At 41.5% G+C, this 19,497-nt stretch overlaps 1 protein-coding gene across 5 annotated transcripts in view; it reads left to right on the top strand.

Annotated features, from left to right (window-relative positions):
• Nucleotides 1-4,518: 4,518 nt before the first annotated feature.
• Nucleotides 4,519-19,497, top strand: part of EOGT (EGF domain specific O-linked N-acetylglucosamine transferase) — a 46,063-nt gene continuing 31,084 nt past the window's right edge. The window contains exons 1-7 of one of the 5 annotated variants that reach the window (XM_049861939.1): nt 4,525-4,606; nt 6,778-6,833; nt 8,800-9,023; nt 10,748-10,848; nt 11,669-11,777; nt 15,532-15,626; nt 18,031-18,135. In XM_049861939.1, coding sequence (XP_049717896.1) covers nt 8,814-9,023; nt 10,748-10,848; nt 11,669-11,777; nt 15,532-15,626; nt 18,031-18,135 — 620 coding nt within the window. In that variant the 5' untranslated portion in view covers nt 4,525-4,606; nt 6,778-6,833; nt 8,800-8,813. Of the gene's footprint in view, nt 4,607-4,792; nt 6,252-6,777; nt 6,834-8,799; nt 9,024-10,747; nt 10,849-11,668; nt 11,778-15,531; nt 15,627-18,030; nt 18,136-19,497 lie in introns of those variants that run through there. The other 4 variants (XM_049861937.1, XM_049861938.1, XM_049861936.1 and 1 more) reach the window with 4 other exon arrangements.

Here is a 19,497-nt window from a genome sequence, read left to right as displayed (position 1 = left end):
TTGTTTTACTACTGTTTGGTTTGTGTACATTTATGTTCTAGTGTATCATAATTTTTCATTTTCATTAAAAACAAATTTCCCCATCCTAAGTCAATTTGAAAGTATAACAACTTTAATTACGTATTTTGTAAAGGGCTAGAAGTATGATTTAAACTACAGATTAACATAATATTTTAGTTCTAAGTGAAAGATAATGCAAATAATAAACATGCATCTGATTTGAATAAAGATTTTAAAATAGTAATAATGTATTTCATTTTTAACACAAGTTAGAGTGGTTGATACCAATGAATGAAATAATATTGTTTTATGAAGATAATATAACTTGTATAACTTTGGATTTCTTATTTTAAGAAAATGAGGATAAACCCCAATTTTTTATGAGTTATATTGTTAAGAATATATTAGTATTAAGCATAGTTTTTCTAATGAAGATAGTTTTTGGAAAACAATTCTAAGTTTGGTTATTGTAACTGCTAATGTCTATAAGGATGATTTCTGTCTGTTTTTAATCTTAGATAGTATTGAGACATCCTTCTAAAATTTCTGTATTCAACTAACAGAATAAGTTACGTTCTTATTCCTGAGTTCATGTTGCTTGTATTATTAAAATCTGCCACTTTGATCCTTTACTTTCTAACATACGGCCTTTACACATAGCCAGTTTACCATTTAACAAACCAAGTCCTTTTACGATAGAATGGAAACTCAATGTATCTTCTTGATACTCACTTTTTCTCAAATAATTAATCAAATACTTTAGTACTCCACAGTTGTCATGCAGATAATTTACTCTTAGAACTGTCCAGAATTTATTCCCTTCACTGCCCCAACAAGTAAGCTCAATTTAATGTTTAAAATCCTCAAATAATACTAAGGGCTAACGGGAGGTCTTTGTTTGCTTAATATTCAACTCTCTTGAGTTTACAGGTAGCAGTGGGCAGAACGTGGTGAATAGAATTCAGTTTTATTCAATGCCATGTTCATTTGTCTCTTCAGAAACTACAATTTTAATTTTTAAAAATCTGAATTTGTGGTCGTGTTGATGATAGGAAACACTGCTTAGTTTGTCCTCGGCACTGTATAAGGATTTCATCTATCTAGCATCATAATCCATTATTCTCTATTTTGAAATCCGGGAAACTTTGAAAACCAGATGTTTTTTTAATAAGTTTGCTGTCAAAACTACTTAGTGATAAAACCTGACTTGCGCTGACATGGGGCTGTTTGTTGCCTTTGCTTACCTCACATGTGAATATTAACACATTTTGCTGCAGAAATAGTGTGTGAAGTTATGGGGTGCTGACTTAGGACTCTCTGGGATATTAAATAGTATGCACACCCTATTCTATAAAAAAAAGTTCTGCAACACATCTGGCCCCAAGGACTTTGGAAAAGGGATTGCGGACCTGTATTTTATAATGAAAACTTCTTAAGGTTGATTTTATTTTTATCCCTATTTTTAAAAAGAGGAAAAGTTAACTTGTTCAAGGTCATATGGCACCTTGCTTTTTTTTCACTCAGTAACATACCCTGCAGTTTATAAAGATTGATAATTTCTGCATTCCATTGGATCACCTTTCTTTGGAATGGGGCACGAATAGGGATCTCTTCCCTGTGTCAGCCAGGTAGCTGTCTTCCAAATTGCTCAGTATAGACAAGTGAGCAGCTCCAGTGCTGCACCTGTTTGTGGAAGCATCTCTGTTGGTACTCCATCAGTTCCTGGAGCTTTGTTTTTCACCAATGCCTTCAGTGCAGCTTGGACTTCTTCCTTCAGTAGCATCGGTTCTTGATCATATGCTACCTCCTGAAATGGTTGATTGTCACCAATTCTTTTTGGTACAGTGACTGTGTATTCCTTCCATCTCACTTTGATGCTTCCTGCGTCAGTTTTTTGCCCATCATCCTTCAATATTGCAACTTGAGGCTTGGTTTTTTTCTTCACTTCTCTCAGCGTGAGAAATGCTGAGTGTTTCCTTCTCTTTTGATTTCCTAACTCCAGGTATTTGCACATTTCATTATAATACTTTGAGCTCCCTTTTAAATCTTCTCTTCAGCTCTTTTACTTCATCATTTCTTCCATTCACTTTAGCAGCTCTCTGTTTACTTGCTTGCCAAAAGTGAACAGGACTCGAAACACTGATGAAGATCACAAACTACAGCCTTCAGTATAGGTCACATCTTAACATTAAAAAAAAAAAAAATCCTCACATAGCACCAATAAACATTATGATAAATGGAGGAAATACTGAAGTTGTCAAGGATTTCATTTTACTTGGATGAACAATCAATACCCATGGAAGTAGGAGTCAAGAACTCAAACAACAAATCTATAAGAGACCGCTCTGAAATCTTAAAAAGCAAAAATGACACTTTGATGACTAAGGTGCAACCAACCCAAGTCAAGGGCCTCATATGCATGACAAATGTCTTTTCAATCACCACATAGTGCATGCGAAAGCTGGACAAGGAAAAAACGAGGACTGAAGAACTGACACATTTGAGTTACGGTGTTGGCAAAGAATATTGAATATATCATTGACTGCCAGAAGAACGAACAAATCTGTCTTAGAGGAAATACAGCCAGAATGCTCCTTAGAAACAAGGATGGCGAGACTTCTGTCTCACTTACTTTGGACATGTTATCAGGAGGGAGTAGTCCCTGAAGAAGGACATCATGCTTGACAAAGAAGAGCGTCAGCAAAAAAGAGGAAGACCTTCAGTGAGATGCACTGATACAGTGGCTGCAAAAATGGGCTCAAACATCCATACTATCGTGAAGATGGCTGAGGACCAAGCAACATTTCACTCTGTTGTACATAGGGTAGCTCTGAGTCAGAACTGACTTGATGGCACCTAACAATGTATACTTGGTTAACATCTGCATAGTTCAGCATTGCGTGGGTATAAAAAAAAATACCATAGTTTATTCAGTCAGTATCCTATTGATAGACATTTGAGTTTACTGTAATGCCAATTCGAAGTAAGTTAATTAAATTTTAACACTGACTGACATTTGGGGCCGGGGTTCTATGTTGAGAATGGCTGTTGCAGTAAGATAGAACTCTGCCTCATGTTCGCAACGTTCCATAGACATCTTCCTTTCCTCTGCGTCTCAGTGACCAAAACTCAACATGGAGACGTTTAAAACAGGGCTGTGGGATGCCATGTCAGTCTGAGTGGTTTGTATACTCTTGTGATTAGATTAACCTATTTTTAGAAACCTTTCTCAATATATTCCTTTTTTTCTTTTTCTTACCCATCACTCAGTAAAAAACCAACTTGTTTAAAAATTTATTTTAAATGATTACATTTGAGACCAACTAACAGGAAAGCTATCTTTCCTGTACATGACAAAAATAGAAGGGTCAAGTAGGCTGAGAAAGCATTTTTAAAAATTACTGTCCTTATTTGTATGGGAGGGACAAAGTATAATAGAGGAGTAGTTTCCTTACAGGACAAAGATTTTTACCTCAAGAATAAATTAGTTAATATTGTAAACTGGTTTAGAATAGTGCCTAAGTAACATATATGTTTTTGCTGTTACTATTATTTGAAAAAAAAAATCCAGATAATATTCCTAATTTAGTTAGTCTCTAACTAGAACTTGTAACCATTCTCATAACAGCATTTAAAATTTTTATTATGTAAAAAAAAGCACATAGGCTATTGGAAACAAACTGCTGAGTTTCCTTATCATTCCTCAGTGTTGAACTTTATGTGTATGAGAGTAAGTTTATTTTGATGGTATCAAAATTCATTAATTCAAGTTGAATCAGTATTTAATGATCAAATTCTACGATGCTGTCTTACACTCTAGACAGCGTGCCACAACCGAGCCGGCCAAAAGACGACTGGGAGATGGGCGTTCAAATAATCATAATAAAAATAAACAATTATAATTCAAATAATCATAAATTAACAAAATATGATAAACTCCAAAGGCTAGCACGTGGTCATGGCGAGTTTACGGATAGGTACAGATACAGCAAGCATCCTTCTTTAAAACGTGTGCGGACTCCGCAGTATCCTCATCGCTAGGAAGTGTCTGTTGCTAACCACGTTCAGGCCCCAAATATGAAAGCTGGGGCGACAACTTCTGCCCGAATTAGGAAAACAGTAAAAACGCGCCCGCAATCAGAATGAAGACAAGAGAAAAACCGAGTCAGACGTTCCACCTGCCCTGCCCATGTCTTTTAAGCTCCTTATCTCTTCCAAGGAGGAGAGGTCGACGAGCTCCTTTAAATCCCGCTTTCTTTCTGGGTCTGGCTTCGGTAACAGGGTCGGAGACTCTTCTCCATTCACCTTAGGGGAAACAACGTGCCCGCAGCCCCCTCCTTGCTGCAGCCGCGGGTTGGGGGCGCCGCCGGCCTCGGTCCCCGCGCCGAGTCGTTCCCTGCCAGCGCCACCCCGGGCTCGGTCCCCGGTCGCCCCTTCGACAGAGCGCGGGCGCAGGCTGCCCAAGGTGTCCCGGCAGCTCCCTGGCGCCCCCTGGCCCCGCTGGAGCGCCCGAGGTTTCCGGTGAGCGGCACTAGCCGGTTATGACGACTCCCTCCTTCAGCGGCCGCCGTCTCCTCCTCCTCCTCCTCGGTAGCCCCGGCTCCAGGTGGGACTCGCCCTGCGGTTCGCGGGGCCTTACCCGCTCCCCTTCCCGCCATGGCCGCGCTCTGCGCGCCATTCTCGCCTGCGCGCGGGGAGCCAGCCAGCCTGCTCCCAGCGCGCCTTCCCGGCAGGCTGCAGCCTCTCCACGCTCCCCGCGCGCCTTCCCATGGCTCGCGGGCCGGGTAGAGGGCGTAGAGGCAGCCGACTCCGGCCTTCCGGGCCCGGGCGCAACGTCCCTGGAGACCCCTGGGCGCGGGGGAGGACACCCGGTCTCTGGCCCGTGACCTGTAGCCGGTTCCCAAGCCGGACTGGAGCCGCTCCCCCAGGCTCCTCCCAGGCAGCCTGAGGGCTGGGGGCGCCGCAGTGCTGGGTGGCTGGCGGTCCTGGAGATCTTTGCGCCCCGGAGACAGCCCTGGGCGGCGCCTGGGGTCAGCCCGAGCCCGAGCGCGGCTTGGTAACTGGGAAGGGCGCTCGCCGCTGACCCTGCCGCAGTCCTGAGCGAGGTTATGGCAGACCTCCACTTCGGATCCTGCCTTACAGACCGTGAGAGTTTATTGCAGAAGTGGGGCGAGTCCCAGATGCATGTCTTTCGTTTGTCTATTGCCTTCTTTAAACTTTCCCAAGCTCTGCCAGAGTATTTCTCCATCTCACCCACTGCGGTCTCTATCAGCTCTGGGCTTCACCCCTAATCATCTTTCAGGCACCCCCCTCCCCGCCTCTTTTAGGCCTGTGTCTTTTATCCGATGAAAGGATACAAGAGTGGAGCGAGCTTTGTGCTGAAGGAAAAAGTAGCGCAGCCACTAAAATTCTCATCTGGTGGAGAAGCGCACCCACCCCTTCCTGGGGGGCCTTGCAAGAGGACTCAGCTCCGGAAAGGCCTTCTGCCAAGCCCTGGGGTTGTACTTTCAAGCACTAGCAGCCACCCTCATCTAGCTTATGCAAGTGGATACGTGCCCTCTGCAAAAACCAGGTTTCTTAGCGGTGTCTTTAGAATTTCCCCATAACCTAAGCACTTTTCCTCTTCCATGGGTTGGGGAGTTTGCTTATATCCAGTGCTCAGTCGAGGACAATGGATTCGGGTAACCGAAGGTCAGTACTTGGTCTTAACGATGACTTTATTACTGGGGAATGATGAGTCAAAAGATTGGCTGTCTTGTCTGTTGAGCCTTAAGGCTAGCCATGCTAGCTCAGAACAGTGCGATTCTGTGAGCCGAATGACTCCGGGGAGAACCTGGGAACTTGTTTACTCCTAAGAATGTTATTTCTGCTCAGTATGCAAAGTATGCCCTTCCTGTTACTGTCTGTTAGCTATAAAGTGGCCACCTCCTTCCTGCTCACCATTAGAACCTGGCCTGTTAATTTACTATTTTAAGGATTGCACCTGTAACTGCTTTTAACAGTGTGGTATTCATGAAGAAAGGAGTCCCTGGGTGGTGCAAATGTTTAACACGCTCCACTGCTAACCAAAAGGTTGGAAGTTCAAGTCCACCCAGAAGTGCCTCATAAGAAAGGCCTGGCAGTCTATTTTTGAAAAATCAGCCATGGAAAACCCTAAGAGCACAGTTCTACTCTGACACACATGGGGTCATCATGAGTGGGCGTCAACTAGAGCGACTGGTTTTATTCAATAAGGAGAAGAAAGCAGCACCGTGAGTACCAACTAAATGCCAGGCCCTCTGCTGAAGGGTTATCTCATTAAATTATTTTGTATGTTACTATTTCCTTTAATTCAAAATATCCCCTCAAAACTATGGCCCCTGGACACTCTGCTAACCCACAACTGAAACCATTCCCGAAGCCCACTTTTCAGACAAAAATTAGAGAGGCCTATAAAAGGAAAAATTAATACACATAAGGAACGTGCTTCTTAGTTCAATCAAATATACGAGACCTAATGGGCAGTTCCTGTCCAAAAGCAGGGCAAGAAGGCAGGAAGGGACAGGAACTGAATGAATGGACAAAGGGATCCCCGGGTGGAAAGGGGAAACATGCTATCATATTGGGGGGATTGAAACCAATGTCACAAAGCAATATGTATATAAATTTTTGAATGCAAAATTAACTTGAGCTGTAAACCGTCACCTAAAGCACAATTAAAAAAAAAAAAAAAAACCTCCCGGATGATAAAAGTCTATTTTAGTATCACTTTAAGGCAATATATTTCATTTCTGACAGGTTTGAGCTACCTGAAATATCATAGCAGCTTCTGGGTGGTTCTGAGGCTTAAAGAGGTAAATATTTGTACTATTAATAGAGTCACTGTTACAATAAATATATATACTTTTTAATTTTGTAGAATTGCTATCAACTTATTGTTGGGTAAAAGTCCTAACTAAAAATATAATTCAGATCAGTTTTACAACAGATAATAACATAGTCTTTAGAGCCATCTAAAAGAAAAGCCACTAGATTTACCACCCCAGTGGAGAAAAGGATTTTTTCTTAGCATCCCCACTGTCCAATTATGATGCCTTGGTCTGAGAACTTGAGGTTTGATTGAACAGAGTGGTCTATTTCTAAAGGCTCCCTTTTCCACTGCCCATGAACAGTGAAGGGTGATTATGAAAGCAACCAGTGTGCCCCAGTGAACAGCAGACCTTGCTGGAAAGCATCTAAGATGCATTATACCTCTCTCATTTGGTGGAAAGAGTGCCTTTTTTTAAATAGTGCAAGCCAGGCCAAACCAGTTACCATCCAGTCTGTTCCGGCATCAGAGTAGAACTGTGGTCCATAGGGTTTGCAGTCACTGCTTTCTTGGAAATAGACTGCCAGGCCTTTAACAAATTGTGAAAGGCATGATTGTTATCTGGGGTGCGTTAGAAAAATCTGGTCCTAGAGATATAATCCTTACAGGGTGAGTTAGAAACATAATATGGTTTGGAAACCCTAGTGGCGCAGTGGCTAAGAGCTACGGCTGCCTAACCAAAAGGTCGAGAGTTCTAATCCACCAGGCACTCCTTGGAAACCCTCTGGGGCAGTTTTACTCTGACCTTTAGGGCCACTATGAGTCGGAATTGACTCGATGGCAAGGGATTTGGTTTTTAGTGACTGTTATGTCTTTTCACAATACTCAATGTTAAGGCAGGACAGGGGAGAGTTTAAAGGCAGACTCCTGGATTTCTCTCCTGGAGTTTCTAAGTCTTAGTTATTATTATACCCACTAGAATGTAAGCTTTACAAGGCCAAGGAGCTTTGTTCACAACTGCATGTTCACTGCTGGGTCGTCGTGCTTGGAAGAGCCCCTGGCTCATGGTATATACTCACGTATTGATTGGGCCCTATTTTTCTATTCAGCAGACATGCACACGCTCCCACCATCGCACTTCCTTTTCTTTCTTGATGGCAAGTTTTCCCCTCCGAGATTTAAATGGCTGACTCCTCATCATTCAGGTCTCAGCCCAAGTGTTTGTTAAACATTTATTTAATAAACACTTGCATAGCATTTGGTGTGTGCCAGGGACTTTTCTTAAACACTTTACCAATATTTAACTCATTTAATTCATAACAGCCCTGAGGAAGATTTTATGGTTATTTCCATTTTACAGATGCGAAAGCTGAGGCACAGAAAGGATAAATCACTTGCCCTAAATCACATAGCTAGGAAGCAGCAGAGCAGGGGTTCAGACCCATGTGGCCTGGCTTCGAAGTCTGTGTTCTGAAACACCACACTCTCTCTTTCTTATTACTTTATTTAAAGCAGGGGCAAACTGGGCCAGATAGAGTCCCCAGCCATTTGTGTAAATAAAGTTTTACTGGGACGCAGTCACACCCATCCTTTAGCATAGGCTATGGCTGATTTCCTGACAACGATATTGTTCAGTAGTTGACACAAAGACCATAAGCCCTAAAAGTCTAAGGTATTTACTCTCTGCCCCTTTACAGAAAAGTTTGCTAGCCCCTCATTTATTTGATTCACGTTACTGAAGTTGTTTATTTGATTGATTGTGGTATGTCTTGTTATACGCTAGGTTATACGCTTGATGGGAGCAGGGCTCTTTCTTATTTTGTTCACCCCTGTATACCTAGCTCTCAACACAGTGCCCGGCACGTAGTAGGTGCTCAATAAATGTTTGTTGACTAAAGAAACACTGCTCAGTGAGGTGGTAAACTTTGTTGTAATTATGCTTAGCCCTTGACCCTTTTCTGTGACTTTTATAGGAAATTTCTTAGTGAAGACTTTCTCAATTTGATCTCTAGGTTTGGAGGCTGCTATGTTAATGCTGCTTGTCCTGGGAGTATTACTTCATGAAGTTCCTCCGTGTCGCCAAGACGAGGCCCCTGCTGAGGCTGCCGGCACTCCAGGCAAAGCTCTGTTTGACTATGCCAGCATCCGCCTGCCCGAGGAGCATATTCCCTTCTTTCTGCACAGCAACAGACATATTGCTGCTGTCTGTAAGGAAGATCCACGTTGCCCTTATAAGGTAGGTATTATTTCTTCTCCTCTTATTTATTTTTAGAAGGATGCAATTTTGGCCGGCTTACTAGTTCTGCTTTATAACCTGAACTTGAAGGTAAAATTCTCTATTTCCATTGTAACTGCGAATCAGTCACTTGAAGGATTTTATCAAATGCTTCCAAGTGACTAAACTTTGCTTAAAAATATGTCTGATTCATGGGGGTGAAATTTAAAGTCCCCATTTTGAGAGCAAAGAGGCAGCCAATACTCTTTCTGTCCTGTGCAAACGAGCGAGAATTAGATTTCATGCAGAAAGTACATCTAGTTAAAACGAACGATTGTCACACCTTTCTTAAACTGCACTTAAGAGGGTCTCTTAGCACTTAATTTCCTTAATAACACCTCTGCCTCTGTCTCTGCATAATTACTATTATCGCAGCCTTCTCTTTGTTTTGGAGTAGCTGGAAAGGCCTGGACTTGGAGCCTGTTAAGACGTCTCATGGGGCCTTAGACATCAAAGCTGGGCATTGTGAGACACTTCCTTTCCCATGGTGCTGGCACAGGAAATGTGGGAAGGCAAACCCAGGAAGCAGACCAGCATTGCTCCTGGGGCTCCAGAGGAACTTCCTAAGCTCTCTGGCCAACGGCGGCTGCTGTGTCCCCCAAGGGCTGTGTCCTCCAGTTGTCCACGCCTTATGGGGCCTCTGCTGATCTTGATTGATGACTGGTTCTAATTTCGCTGTGATTCTTTTAGTAATAGAAATTCCAATTTATATGACTCTTTAGAGACTGACTTTAGAATGGGCCTGCTCACTGAGAAAGGCAGTTCCATCAGTTACTTCAGGACATTCTCATTCCAGTGGCCTCTGCTAGCCTAGGGTCCCTGAGTGATACAAGCTATTTGCTTTCAGCTACGGACCTAGAGGTTGGTGGTTTGAAACTCACCCACTGGTGCCACAGAACTTAAGGCCTGACGATCTGCTTCTGAAAAGGTTACAGCCGAGAAAACCCTGTGGAGCAGTTCTACTCCGTAACACATGGGGTCTCCGTGAGTTGGAATCAACTTGATGGCAGATTTTTTTGTTTGTTTTGGTAGTCTAGGTAAAGGCCTAGACTTTTGATTTAAGGGACAGGCATGGTGGGGAGAGTGCTTAAGGATAATTGTTGTTAAGCACTTTGGGACCTCTATTCTTAGAATTTACTCTAACAGTTTCCATTGCTACCCCTTTGTCAGTTTGTCATACTGTGGTGGCTTGCATGTTGCTATGATGCTGGAAGCTATGCCACCAGTATTTCAAATACAACGGGGTCAACCACGGTAGACAGGTTACAGTGGAGCTTCCAGGCTAAGACAGACTAGCAAGAAGGGCCTGGTGATCTAATTCCAAAAATTAGCCAATGAAAACCGTGTGGATCACAACAGAATATTGTCTGATATAGTGCTGGAAGATGAGCCCCCTAGGTTGGAAGACACTCAAAATACCCAGTGGCCACAACAACAGACTCAAACATACCAACCATCATGAAGATGGCACAGGACCGGGCAGTGCTTCATTCTGTTATACATAAGGCTGCCATGAGCTGGGGACTGTTGGACGGTAACTAACAACGGCATCTTCATTACATGAATGCATATTATAAAAGGTAAAAGTGAGAGTTCTAGAAAGATTTGTTTTCTAAATGGAAAAATCTAGGACTTGTTGCTAAATGTAGGGGAGATAGTCTAACTGTACCTATTTTGTGTTCTAGAAACACTTAGAAAATCTAAGATACTGCTGGGGTTATGAGAAATCCTGCAAACCAGAGTTCAGATTTGGCTACCCTGTTTGCAACTACGTCGACATGGGATGGTAAGTTTCCATAAAGAATACCTCGTTCTCCTTCAAGCCTTCTTTCTCTGCAGTGAATATTAATGCCCTAATTCCCAGCTGTATTCTTTTGGTTTTAGATAGTAATTCCTTTAGATATTTGGAACACAGTCATGAGTTCAACTTGACTGTCATTCAGTGTCTGTCATTCCCTCTGCCGGGGGTGAAAACTGAATCGTAGAAAATATTTGTCCCCCAAATGTACACACAGTTCCTGGATGTTGCAAATGATTAAGTGCTTGACAACCAGCTGAAAGGTTGGTGGTTCAAACCCACCAAGAGGCGCCTTGAAAGACTGGCCTGATGATCAGCTTCTAAAAGGTCATAGCCTTGAAAACCCTATAGAGCAGTTCTACCCTGCACATGTGAGGTCACTATGAGTCAGAATCAGCTGGACGGCAAATAACAACAACAAAGAACATTCTAAAGGAGATAAATTGATAGTTTCCTCTTGATTCTTCGTGGGAGAGTTAAGTATAATTAGTACTTCGAATACATGCAAGGTTAATGGGTGAAAGAAAGCACTAGTTATTAACAGCGCATTTTCTTCAGTTCCAGATGACCCCAGCTTGATGTATTTCTGTTCTGTCTTTTTATTTGAAGGGAAGAAGTCTGGGAATAACTTTATTTTGATGGCTTCATGTAGTTAGGAACAGTTTTGGGAAGATTATGATAGTGTCCTTTAAAAAAATCAAAGTTATGACAAACTTCTAGCAACTTAACAGACCTTTGGAAAGAAAATTTTAGGTCCAGGAAAAGTAAAAGAAAAAAAAAAATGTAGAATCTTTTTGTTTGCAATTAGGACGGACACTCTTGAATCAGCGCAGGACATATTCTGGAAACAAGCAGACTTTGGATACGCTGGGGAGCGGCTGGAGGAGATGCATGTGCTCTGCCAGCCTGAGGAAACGGTGGGTGTTCCAGCTCCTTAAAAATGAGCTTCTTTCTTCTGATGACATAAAAGCCAGGTAGATGGCACTTTGAAAGAAATCTCTCGCTCTCACTTATTTGTTGGCTTAAAATTTTATTTAAGGTCCAAAAATAAGTTGTTGTGTTTCGTCTGGAAACCACAACCTTATTTTCATACATATGTCAGATAGCGGGTGCTGCAAATGATTAAGCACTCAGCTACTAACCAAAAGTTTGGAGGTTCTAATCCATCCCAGGGGCCTCAGAAGAAAGTCCCCGCCATCTCCTTCCAAAAAATCCCAGTCATTAAAAACCCTATAGAGTACAGTTCTATTCTGACACACACGGGTTTGCCATGAGTTACAATCGACTTGATGGTTGCTTTTTTTTTAAAAGATATTTTTAGGTTTAAATCCACCCCCCTCCTCCCCAGTATATACTGAAGAAGATAAATGGATAATTTGTGTTTTACAAATTTCCTCTCAGCAGTTTGGGACAGATGGTACACCCCCATCATACCACTCTGTGTTTGTATACCACTTCACAGCTTACAGAAAGCTTTTCTGTGCTTTAGCTCGTTTGAGTCTCACAAGCATGGTATTTGGTAGGCAGGGCAGATACTACTAATCCACTTGACCAGAGAGGAAGACAGAGTCCTCAGAGAAGTTAAGCAACTCTTCCAAGACCACACAGCTGCTATGTAGAACTATACATTGAAATGCAGACCTTTTCCTGTGCACTTTGTAGGGTACTATGTGGTGGGTTTACATTGCATCTCAGTAGATAAGACAATCAAGTTGTCCAGAGGCACTTTGGGTGGTAAGTAGGAGAGCAGGCTGTAGACGCCTGGGTTCAAATCCTGGGTCTGCTACTTACCAGCTACATCATCTTGGAAAAGGTATTCAACCTTTTCACACTTCAATTTCCTCTGCTTTAAATCTATCTCAATTTCATAGCTTGTGGTAAGGATGAAATGTGTTTCTGTCTATAAAAGTGCCAGAGCAGTGCCTGGCTCATGAGCAGAGGGACCGGTGTTATTTTTTAAAGGTTTGTTGAGTTGTAAGCGCTATGGTTAAGGTCTACTATCCTCCAGCCCATTGACCTTGAACTCTGAGTCTTTGACATCTCAAAGGTCTCTGTTATCTTCAGATAAGTTGAGAAAATAAAAAAAAATTTTTTTTCTTTAATTTATTTGCATTAAAAAGCTGAATATATGCTCTGTGGCACTCTTGGATGGTGTCACATAATAGAACTTTAAGCAATACTAGCAAGGTGAATGAGTACTAAAGATGCCACTAACCTGTACTGCAGGGTGTCTTCAACAGATGTTTAGTTATATGTGGCATACTTTGGCTGGAATATAGCTGCTCACGTAGAGGGGGCGAGAAAAGAGCCACAACCCCAGTCTTTATCATGAGGGTTCTCCAGAGAAACAGAACCTATAGGAGACATATATGTTGTTGTTGTGTGCTGTTGAGTCGATTCCAACTCATAGTGATCTCACAGGACAGAGTAGAGCTGCCCCGTAGGGTTTCCTAGACTGTAATCTTTACAGGGGAAACCCTGGTGGCGTAGTGGTTAAGAGCTACAGCTGCTAACCTAAAGGTCGGCAGTTTGAATCTCCCAGCTGCTCCTTGGAAACTCTGTGGGGCAGTTCTATTCTGTCCTATAGGGTCGCTATGAGTTGGAATTGACTCAACAGCAACGGGTTTGGTTTTATTGTTTTTTAATCTTTACGGGAGCAGATTGCCAGGTCTTTCCCCCGCAGATTGGCTGGTGGGTTTGAACCGCTGACCTTCCGGTTAACAGTTGAGAGCTTATCCGTTGCACCACAAGGACTCCTTTATGATGGTATCCAAACCAAAAAAACCATTACTGTCGAGTCGATTCTGACTCATAGCAACCCTATAGGACAGAGTAGAACTGCCCCATAGGGTTTCCAAGGAGTGGCTGGTGAATTCAAACTGCGGGCCTTTTGGTTCACAGCCGAACTCTTAACCACTGAGCCACCAGGGTTTCCTTATGATGGTGTAAAACAAACAAACAAACAAAAAACCAAACCCAGTGCCATCGAGTCGATTCTGATTCATAGCAACCCTATAGGACAGAGTAGAACTGCCTGATAGAGTTTCCAAGGAGCACCCGGCGGATTCGAATTGCCATCCCTTTGGTTAGCAGCCATAGCACTTAACCGTTAAGCCACCAGGGTTTCCTTATGATGGTATAAAAAACACACGATGGTATAGTTGTATTAAAATACGCACAGATAGATACATAGAGAAAGAGAGAGAGAGAGACAGGGAGATGGATTATTTATTTTAAGGAATTGGCTCATGTCATTGTGGGAGTTAACAAGTCTGAAATTTGTAGGGCAGGCTAGAAACTCGGGGCAGTATTGATGTTGCAGTCTAGAGTCTGAAATATGTAGGGCAGGTGGTAAGCTGGAAACTCAGGCGGGATTCCAGTGTTGCAGTCTTGAGGAAGAATTCCTTCTTCTCCCCAAGACCTCAGGTTTTTCTCTGTCAGGTCTTCATCCGATTGGATGAGGCCCACCCACATTATCCCAGATTATCTAGGGTAATCTCCTTTACTTAGAGTCAAATGTTAAACTCCTCCACAAAATACCTTCCCAACAACATCTAGATTAGCATTTGACCAGACACCCGAGCAGAATAGCCTAGCCGAGTTGACAGATGACACGAAGCATCACACCCACCTTGCACACCTCTTCCAGTGTGGTTTGTAGAATGCTTTTCTGACGGAGATTTATCTTGATATGTTTTCAGGTGTCAGAGTATAACCCCTAATCAGCTACAATCCCTTATCAGAACACTGTTTGGGTCAAGATAAAGGCTTATATTCAGTAGGAAGGCACGGGTAAAGCAATAAGAGCATTTGAATCTATAAATAAAATCTAGAGTAGATAAAAGTCTTTTGAAGGTATCCATCTTTCCTACAAACCAGATTGGTTGGAATAGAAACAGGCTTTGGTGGTTGTCTCTGAAACTCCTTTGTTCAGTTATTTGGGTAATATTGTCATCCTGTTGCCAGAGTCTCCCACAAGCTTATAGTTTCCAGGGAGTACCTCTGATGAAAATTGGCAAAACTGCCTTTCCTGCCAAGAATTATAGGTCTCTTATGCGTGTATCCTCACTTGTTTTGTTCGACTTCTCTTTGAAAAATGCTTTTTCATGTAGCTGTGGGGGTAGTAATGGTGTGAATATGTGTTTTTGTTTTTTAAAGGGGACTAGGGTGAACCATACATACAGATCTTAGCTTTAAAATGTGAAATGATACAAGTAGTTGTTGTCAGTGTTGTCGAGTTGATTCCAATTCACAGTAACTCCACATGACAGAGTAGAATTGCCCCATAGGGTCTAGGGTCTAGTCTTTACAGAAGCAGATCAACAGATCTTTTTTCCCATGAAGCTGCTGGGTGGGTTTGAAGTGCCAGCCTTTGAGTTAGCAGCCGAGTGTGTAACCGTTGTGCCACCTGGGCTCCTTGATATAGATAGAGCATTTGGGAATTCTTGGCCGTAAGCTAAAAGTGTGCAAACTGGGGAAGGTGTGCTTGGCCAAGGTTTGCTGGGGTGAGAAAAACCTTAAACAAGTCCAGTCTTTCAGAAGCTTTTCTTAGCTTATTGGGCAGTTTGAACCTGTGGGCATACATGCTGTCAACGTGTCTAGCAAGTCTGGGTAAGTCCTTGCAATGTTAGTACTTGAAGTTATTTTTCCCTTTTCTAAACGTTGTTTCAGGGTGACTCGGGCCTGGTGTGTTCCCGTTATCTTCAGTATTGCAGAGCAACCAACCTCTACCTTGATTTAAGAAACATCAAGAGAAATCATGACAGGTACTTAAGTGGTTGATGCTAAAATCCAACAGAAATTCTGAAGTATTTTCAGACCCAGGAATATGTCTTAGGTTTGCTTCAAAATAACATGGTAGTGTCAAAAAATTAGAAATAGAACTACCTTGTGAGTCAGCAATTCCGCTCCTAGGTATATACCTAGGGATGAATGGATAAACAAAATGCGATCACATGCACAGAATGGAATACTACACAGCCATAAAGAAAGACCAGTTCCCAAAATATCTTAGAACACAGATGAACCTAGAGGACATTATGCGGAGTGAAATAAGTCAATCACAAAAGGACAAATATTGTATGATCTCACTCTCTGTATTTATAGGAACAGCTATAAATACAGAGACTGACTTCACTGACGGTTACTAGGGGTGGGAGGGAGAGGGGGATTCATTCTCTAGACAGTAGTCACTTTTATTTATGGTGAGTTTGGCGATGGGAAGAGTAGCACCAAATATAAGAAAAGTGTGCACAACTTAGCCAAGACAACTTAGGCCACTAGGTGTACACACACACACACAAAAGATGTTTTAGTAAATGCTATGTTATATATAATTTTGCAACAACAACCAAAATACATGTGTGTATGCCACATTTTTACACAAATAATGTGAATCTTCTACGTTTGTTGGCCAACTGCACCCTACCTGGCACGTGTTGCCATAAAAAAAAAAAATTAGCAGGGCGTACTTGGTGAAAATACCTAGTGGGGAGAGGATGTGGTTGGCAAACAAATGTAGAAGGTGCTTGGTATTTGCGTAAAAATATGGTGTATGTACGTATATATATGAAATGAAACAAAAAAGGGTCATAAAAATTGATATGTCTTAGATATAACTAATCACCTCACAGGATTAGTTTTCTTGGTTTGAAGACTTTGAGTCATAGTTTTGCAGAACAATTGGCATAATATAGTTCATAAGGTTTATTATGTTCTGCATCTCAGCCTGGTGAGTGGCGTCTGGGGTCTTAAAAGTTTGCAAGTGGCCATCTAGGACATAGCTATTGGTCTCTACATGTCTTAGGCTGGGTTCTGTAGAGAAACAAAACCAGTAAAGCATATAAATATCTATATAAAGAAATTTATATCAAGTAATGGCTCATGCAGCTTTAGAGGCCAAAACATCCCAAATCCGTAGGTCAGGCTGGCAGGGTTCTCGCTCACAGGCTGTGAAGACTGAATCCCAAGGTCAGCAGGGAAGATCGCAGGTAAGCCGCTAGCTCATGTCCCAAGAACCAGAAGTCAGATGAACAGGTCCAGTTGTAGGATCCAGAGCGAGCGAAAGCCCAGGAGCCTTGCCAGAGTCCATTTATGTTCAGTGTAAGCCACACCCCCAAGGAAACTCCCTTTCAGCTGATTGGCTACTCACAGCAGGTCCCATCATGGAGCTGATCACTTCATATCAAAACTCATCAAGGATGTGATCGCATCACCATACAACTGCCAATCTACATCATAACTGCCAAGCTACTGAGAATCATGGCCCAACTAGGTTGACACACAACTTTAATGATCGCTCTACTCGTCTGAAGCAAAAGAGAAAGAAACCCAAGAGTCAGAGAAGGAACCAGTCTACAGGACTACTTGTCTAAATGAGCCACTGCCTCCTCTACCCTGAGACCGGAAGAACTAGATGGTGCCTGGCTACCACTACCATACCTTCTGATCAGGACCACTATAGATGGGTCCTGAAAGAAGGGGAGAAAAATGTGGAACAGAACTGCTCATTTTCTGAAAATCAAGACTTATTGGACCCATTGAGACAGGAGGAATCTCTGAGATTATTACCTTGAGATATTCTCTAAGCCTTGAACCAAAACTATCCCTTCAAGTCACCTTTTTGCTAAATAGCAAGTTAGTTCATAAAGTAATGAATATCCCTCTTCAGTATTGTACTTTAAAAAAAAAAAATCTATGTGAGACCAAATGTCAACAAATACTCTAAGGCATAGATGAGAAGGTTGGGGGGCACTATTAATGGGAATGGAACAACTAGAATGGAAATAATAAGAATGTTGATACAATGTGAAGAATGTAACTAATATCACTGAGCAATATATATAGAAATTTTCTAATGGGAACCTGTTTTGCTGTGTCCTCTTTCACCAAAAATACAATAAAATATTATTTTGAAAAAATAACATGGCAATGGGGTTGGGGAATGGTGGGGTGAATGAACCAACTGGGCCACGAGTTGATTCATTGTAAAGCTGGGTCATGAATATATCAAGTTCCTATCCTACTGCTTTTATAAATGTTTGAAATTATTATAAAATATTACATCCTCCTAAAAAATTGATTTTGGAGATTGGCAAGCCATGTTAGTTACAGTTCATATGCTTGAATCATCAAACGTTTTTCTGAACTGAATTTCTTGTTGCACACCAGATTTAAGGAAGATGTCTTCCAGAGCGGTGAAATCGGAGGACACTGTAAACTGGATGCTCAGACGTTGTTGTCTGAAGGTCAGCGCAAGAGCCCTCTGCAGTCCTGGTAAGGTTTTATTTTTTTTAACATATATTTCTGAAGTATTTGCCTGTATTTTTGGCACTCTCAAATTTTGCTAGGAATTCTCAAATGGAAAATGGTTTACTTAATTTGTAGATAATTTGACATGAGTTTCTGGGCAATGAAGACTACAGCGTGAATCCCTTAGTTACGTCTGAATTAGGTTTATAAAATATTAGGAAGTAAGATAGAGTATTGTTTGCTAATGAAAGAAAAAAAATCAGTTCAAAATGAGTTGTTAACTCCTGGTAATTATTGCATGTGTTTGAGGAACACATTTTTTTTTTTTTAATGTACATTTATTGAGTATATAACAGACATACAGAAAAGTATACAGTTTGGATTATGAAAAGTGAACCCACCAATGTATATATTACCCAGGTCAAAAAATAGACCATCATCAGCACCCTAGGCCCCCTCCCAGTCGCTGTCCCCACCCTTCTCCCCAAAGGTAAGCACTGACTGTTAACACCATTGATCAACTTTTTGAACTTTATATAAATTGGAGAACACATTCTCATTTAAAAGATTTTCAATGTTAAACAAGTGGTATGGTCTATCAACAAATTTACCATCTTTTTTTTTTTTTACATTTTATTTTAAAATACTTTTAGACTCACATCAAGGTAAAAAACTCATTACTGTCGAATCGGTTCTGACTGAGTGACCCTATACGCCTACAGAAGTTTAAAAAATAGTCTAGCAAGTTCCTTTTCTGCCCTTCCCCCAGCCTTCCCATCTTACATAATCACAGTACAGTGATCAAAACCAGGAAATTGACATTGGTTCAATTCTGTTAACTAGTTTGGATTTCATCAGTGTTTACGTGTAATCCTTTTTAAATTATTATCGATAGTTCTGTGAACTTTTATCACATGTCTGGATCTTGTAACCACCACCACAGTCAAGAAACAGATTGTCTCTCTCATGCTGCTTCTTGATAGTCACATAGGATACTCTTATGTAATGCTAGGTTTTGAGGTCTAGCATTCAGGCTAAGCAAACCATTCTGGTTTAAAAAAAAAAAAATTTTTTTTTTTTTTAATCGTCTACAAATGTATTACCATGCATTTAGTATTGCACCTTACGGTGTGAAATGCAATACCTCACTCAACTTAACCAACCTTTGTGTAAATCATTCCTACATTCAAGTGGGCATTTTAATTTCAAGTACATTTTGGTATCTTGGTAAGATTTTTTTTTTTTTTTAACATATTTCTAAACGTGTTTACCTTTATTTTTGGCACTTTCAAATTTTGGTAGGGACTGGAAAATGGAAAATGTTTTACTTAGTGGGGAATTTGGCATGAGCTTCTGGGGAATGAAGGCTATAATCAGTTATATCTG

Source organism: Elephas maximus, chromosome 20, assembly GCF_024166365.1.
Source record: "Elephas maximus indicus isolate mEleMax1 chromosome 20, mEleMax1 primary haplotype, whole genome shotgun sequence".
Taxonomy (NCBI): domain Eukaryota; kingdom Metazoa; phylum Chordata; class Mammalia; order Proboscidea; family Elephantidae; genus Elephas; species Elephas maximus.
The sequence above is the reverse complement of the archived record's forward strand: the minus strand, read 5'-3'. Positions and strand labels throughout refer to the sequence as shown.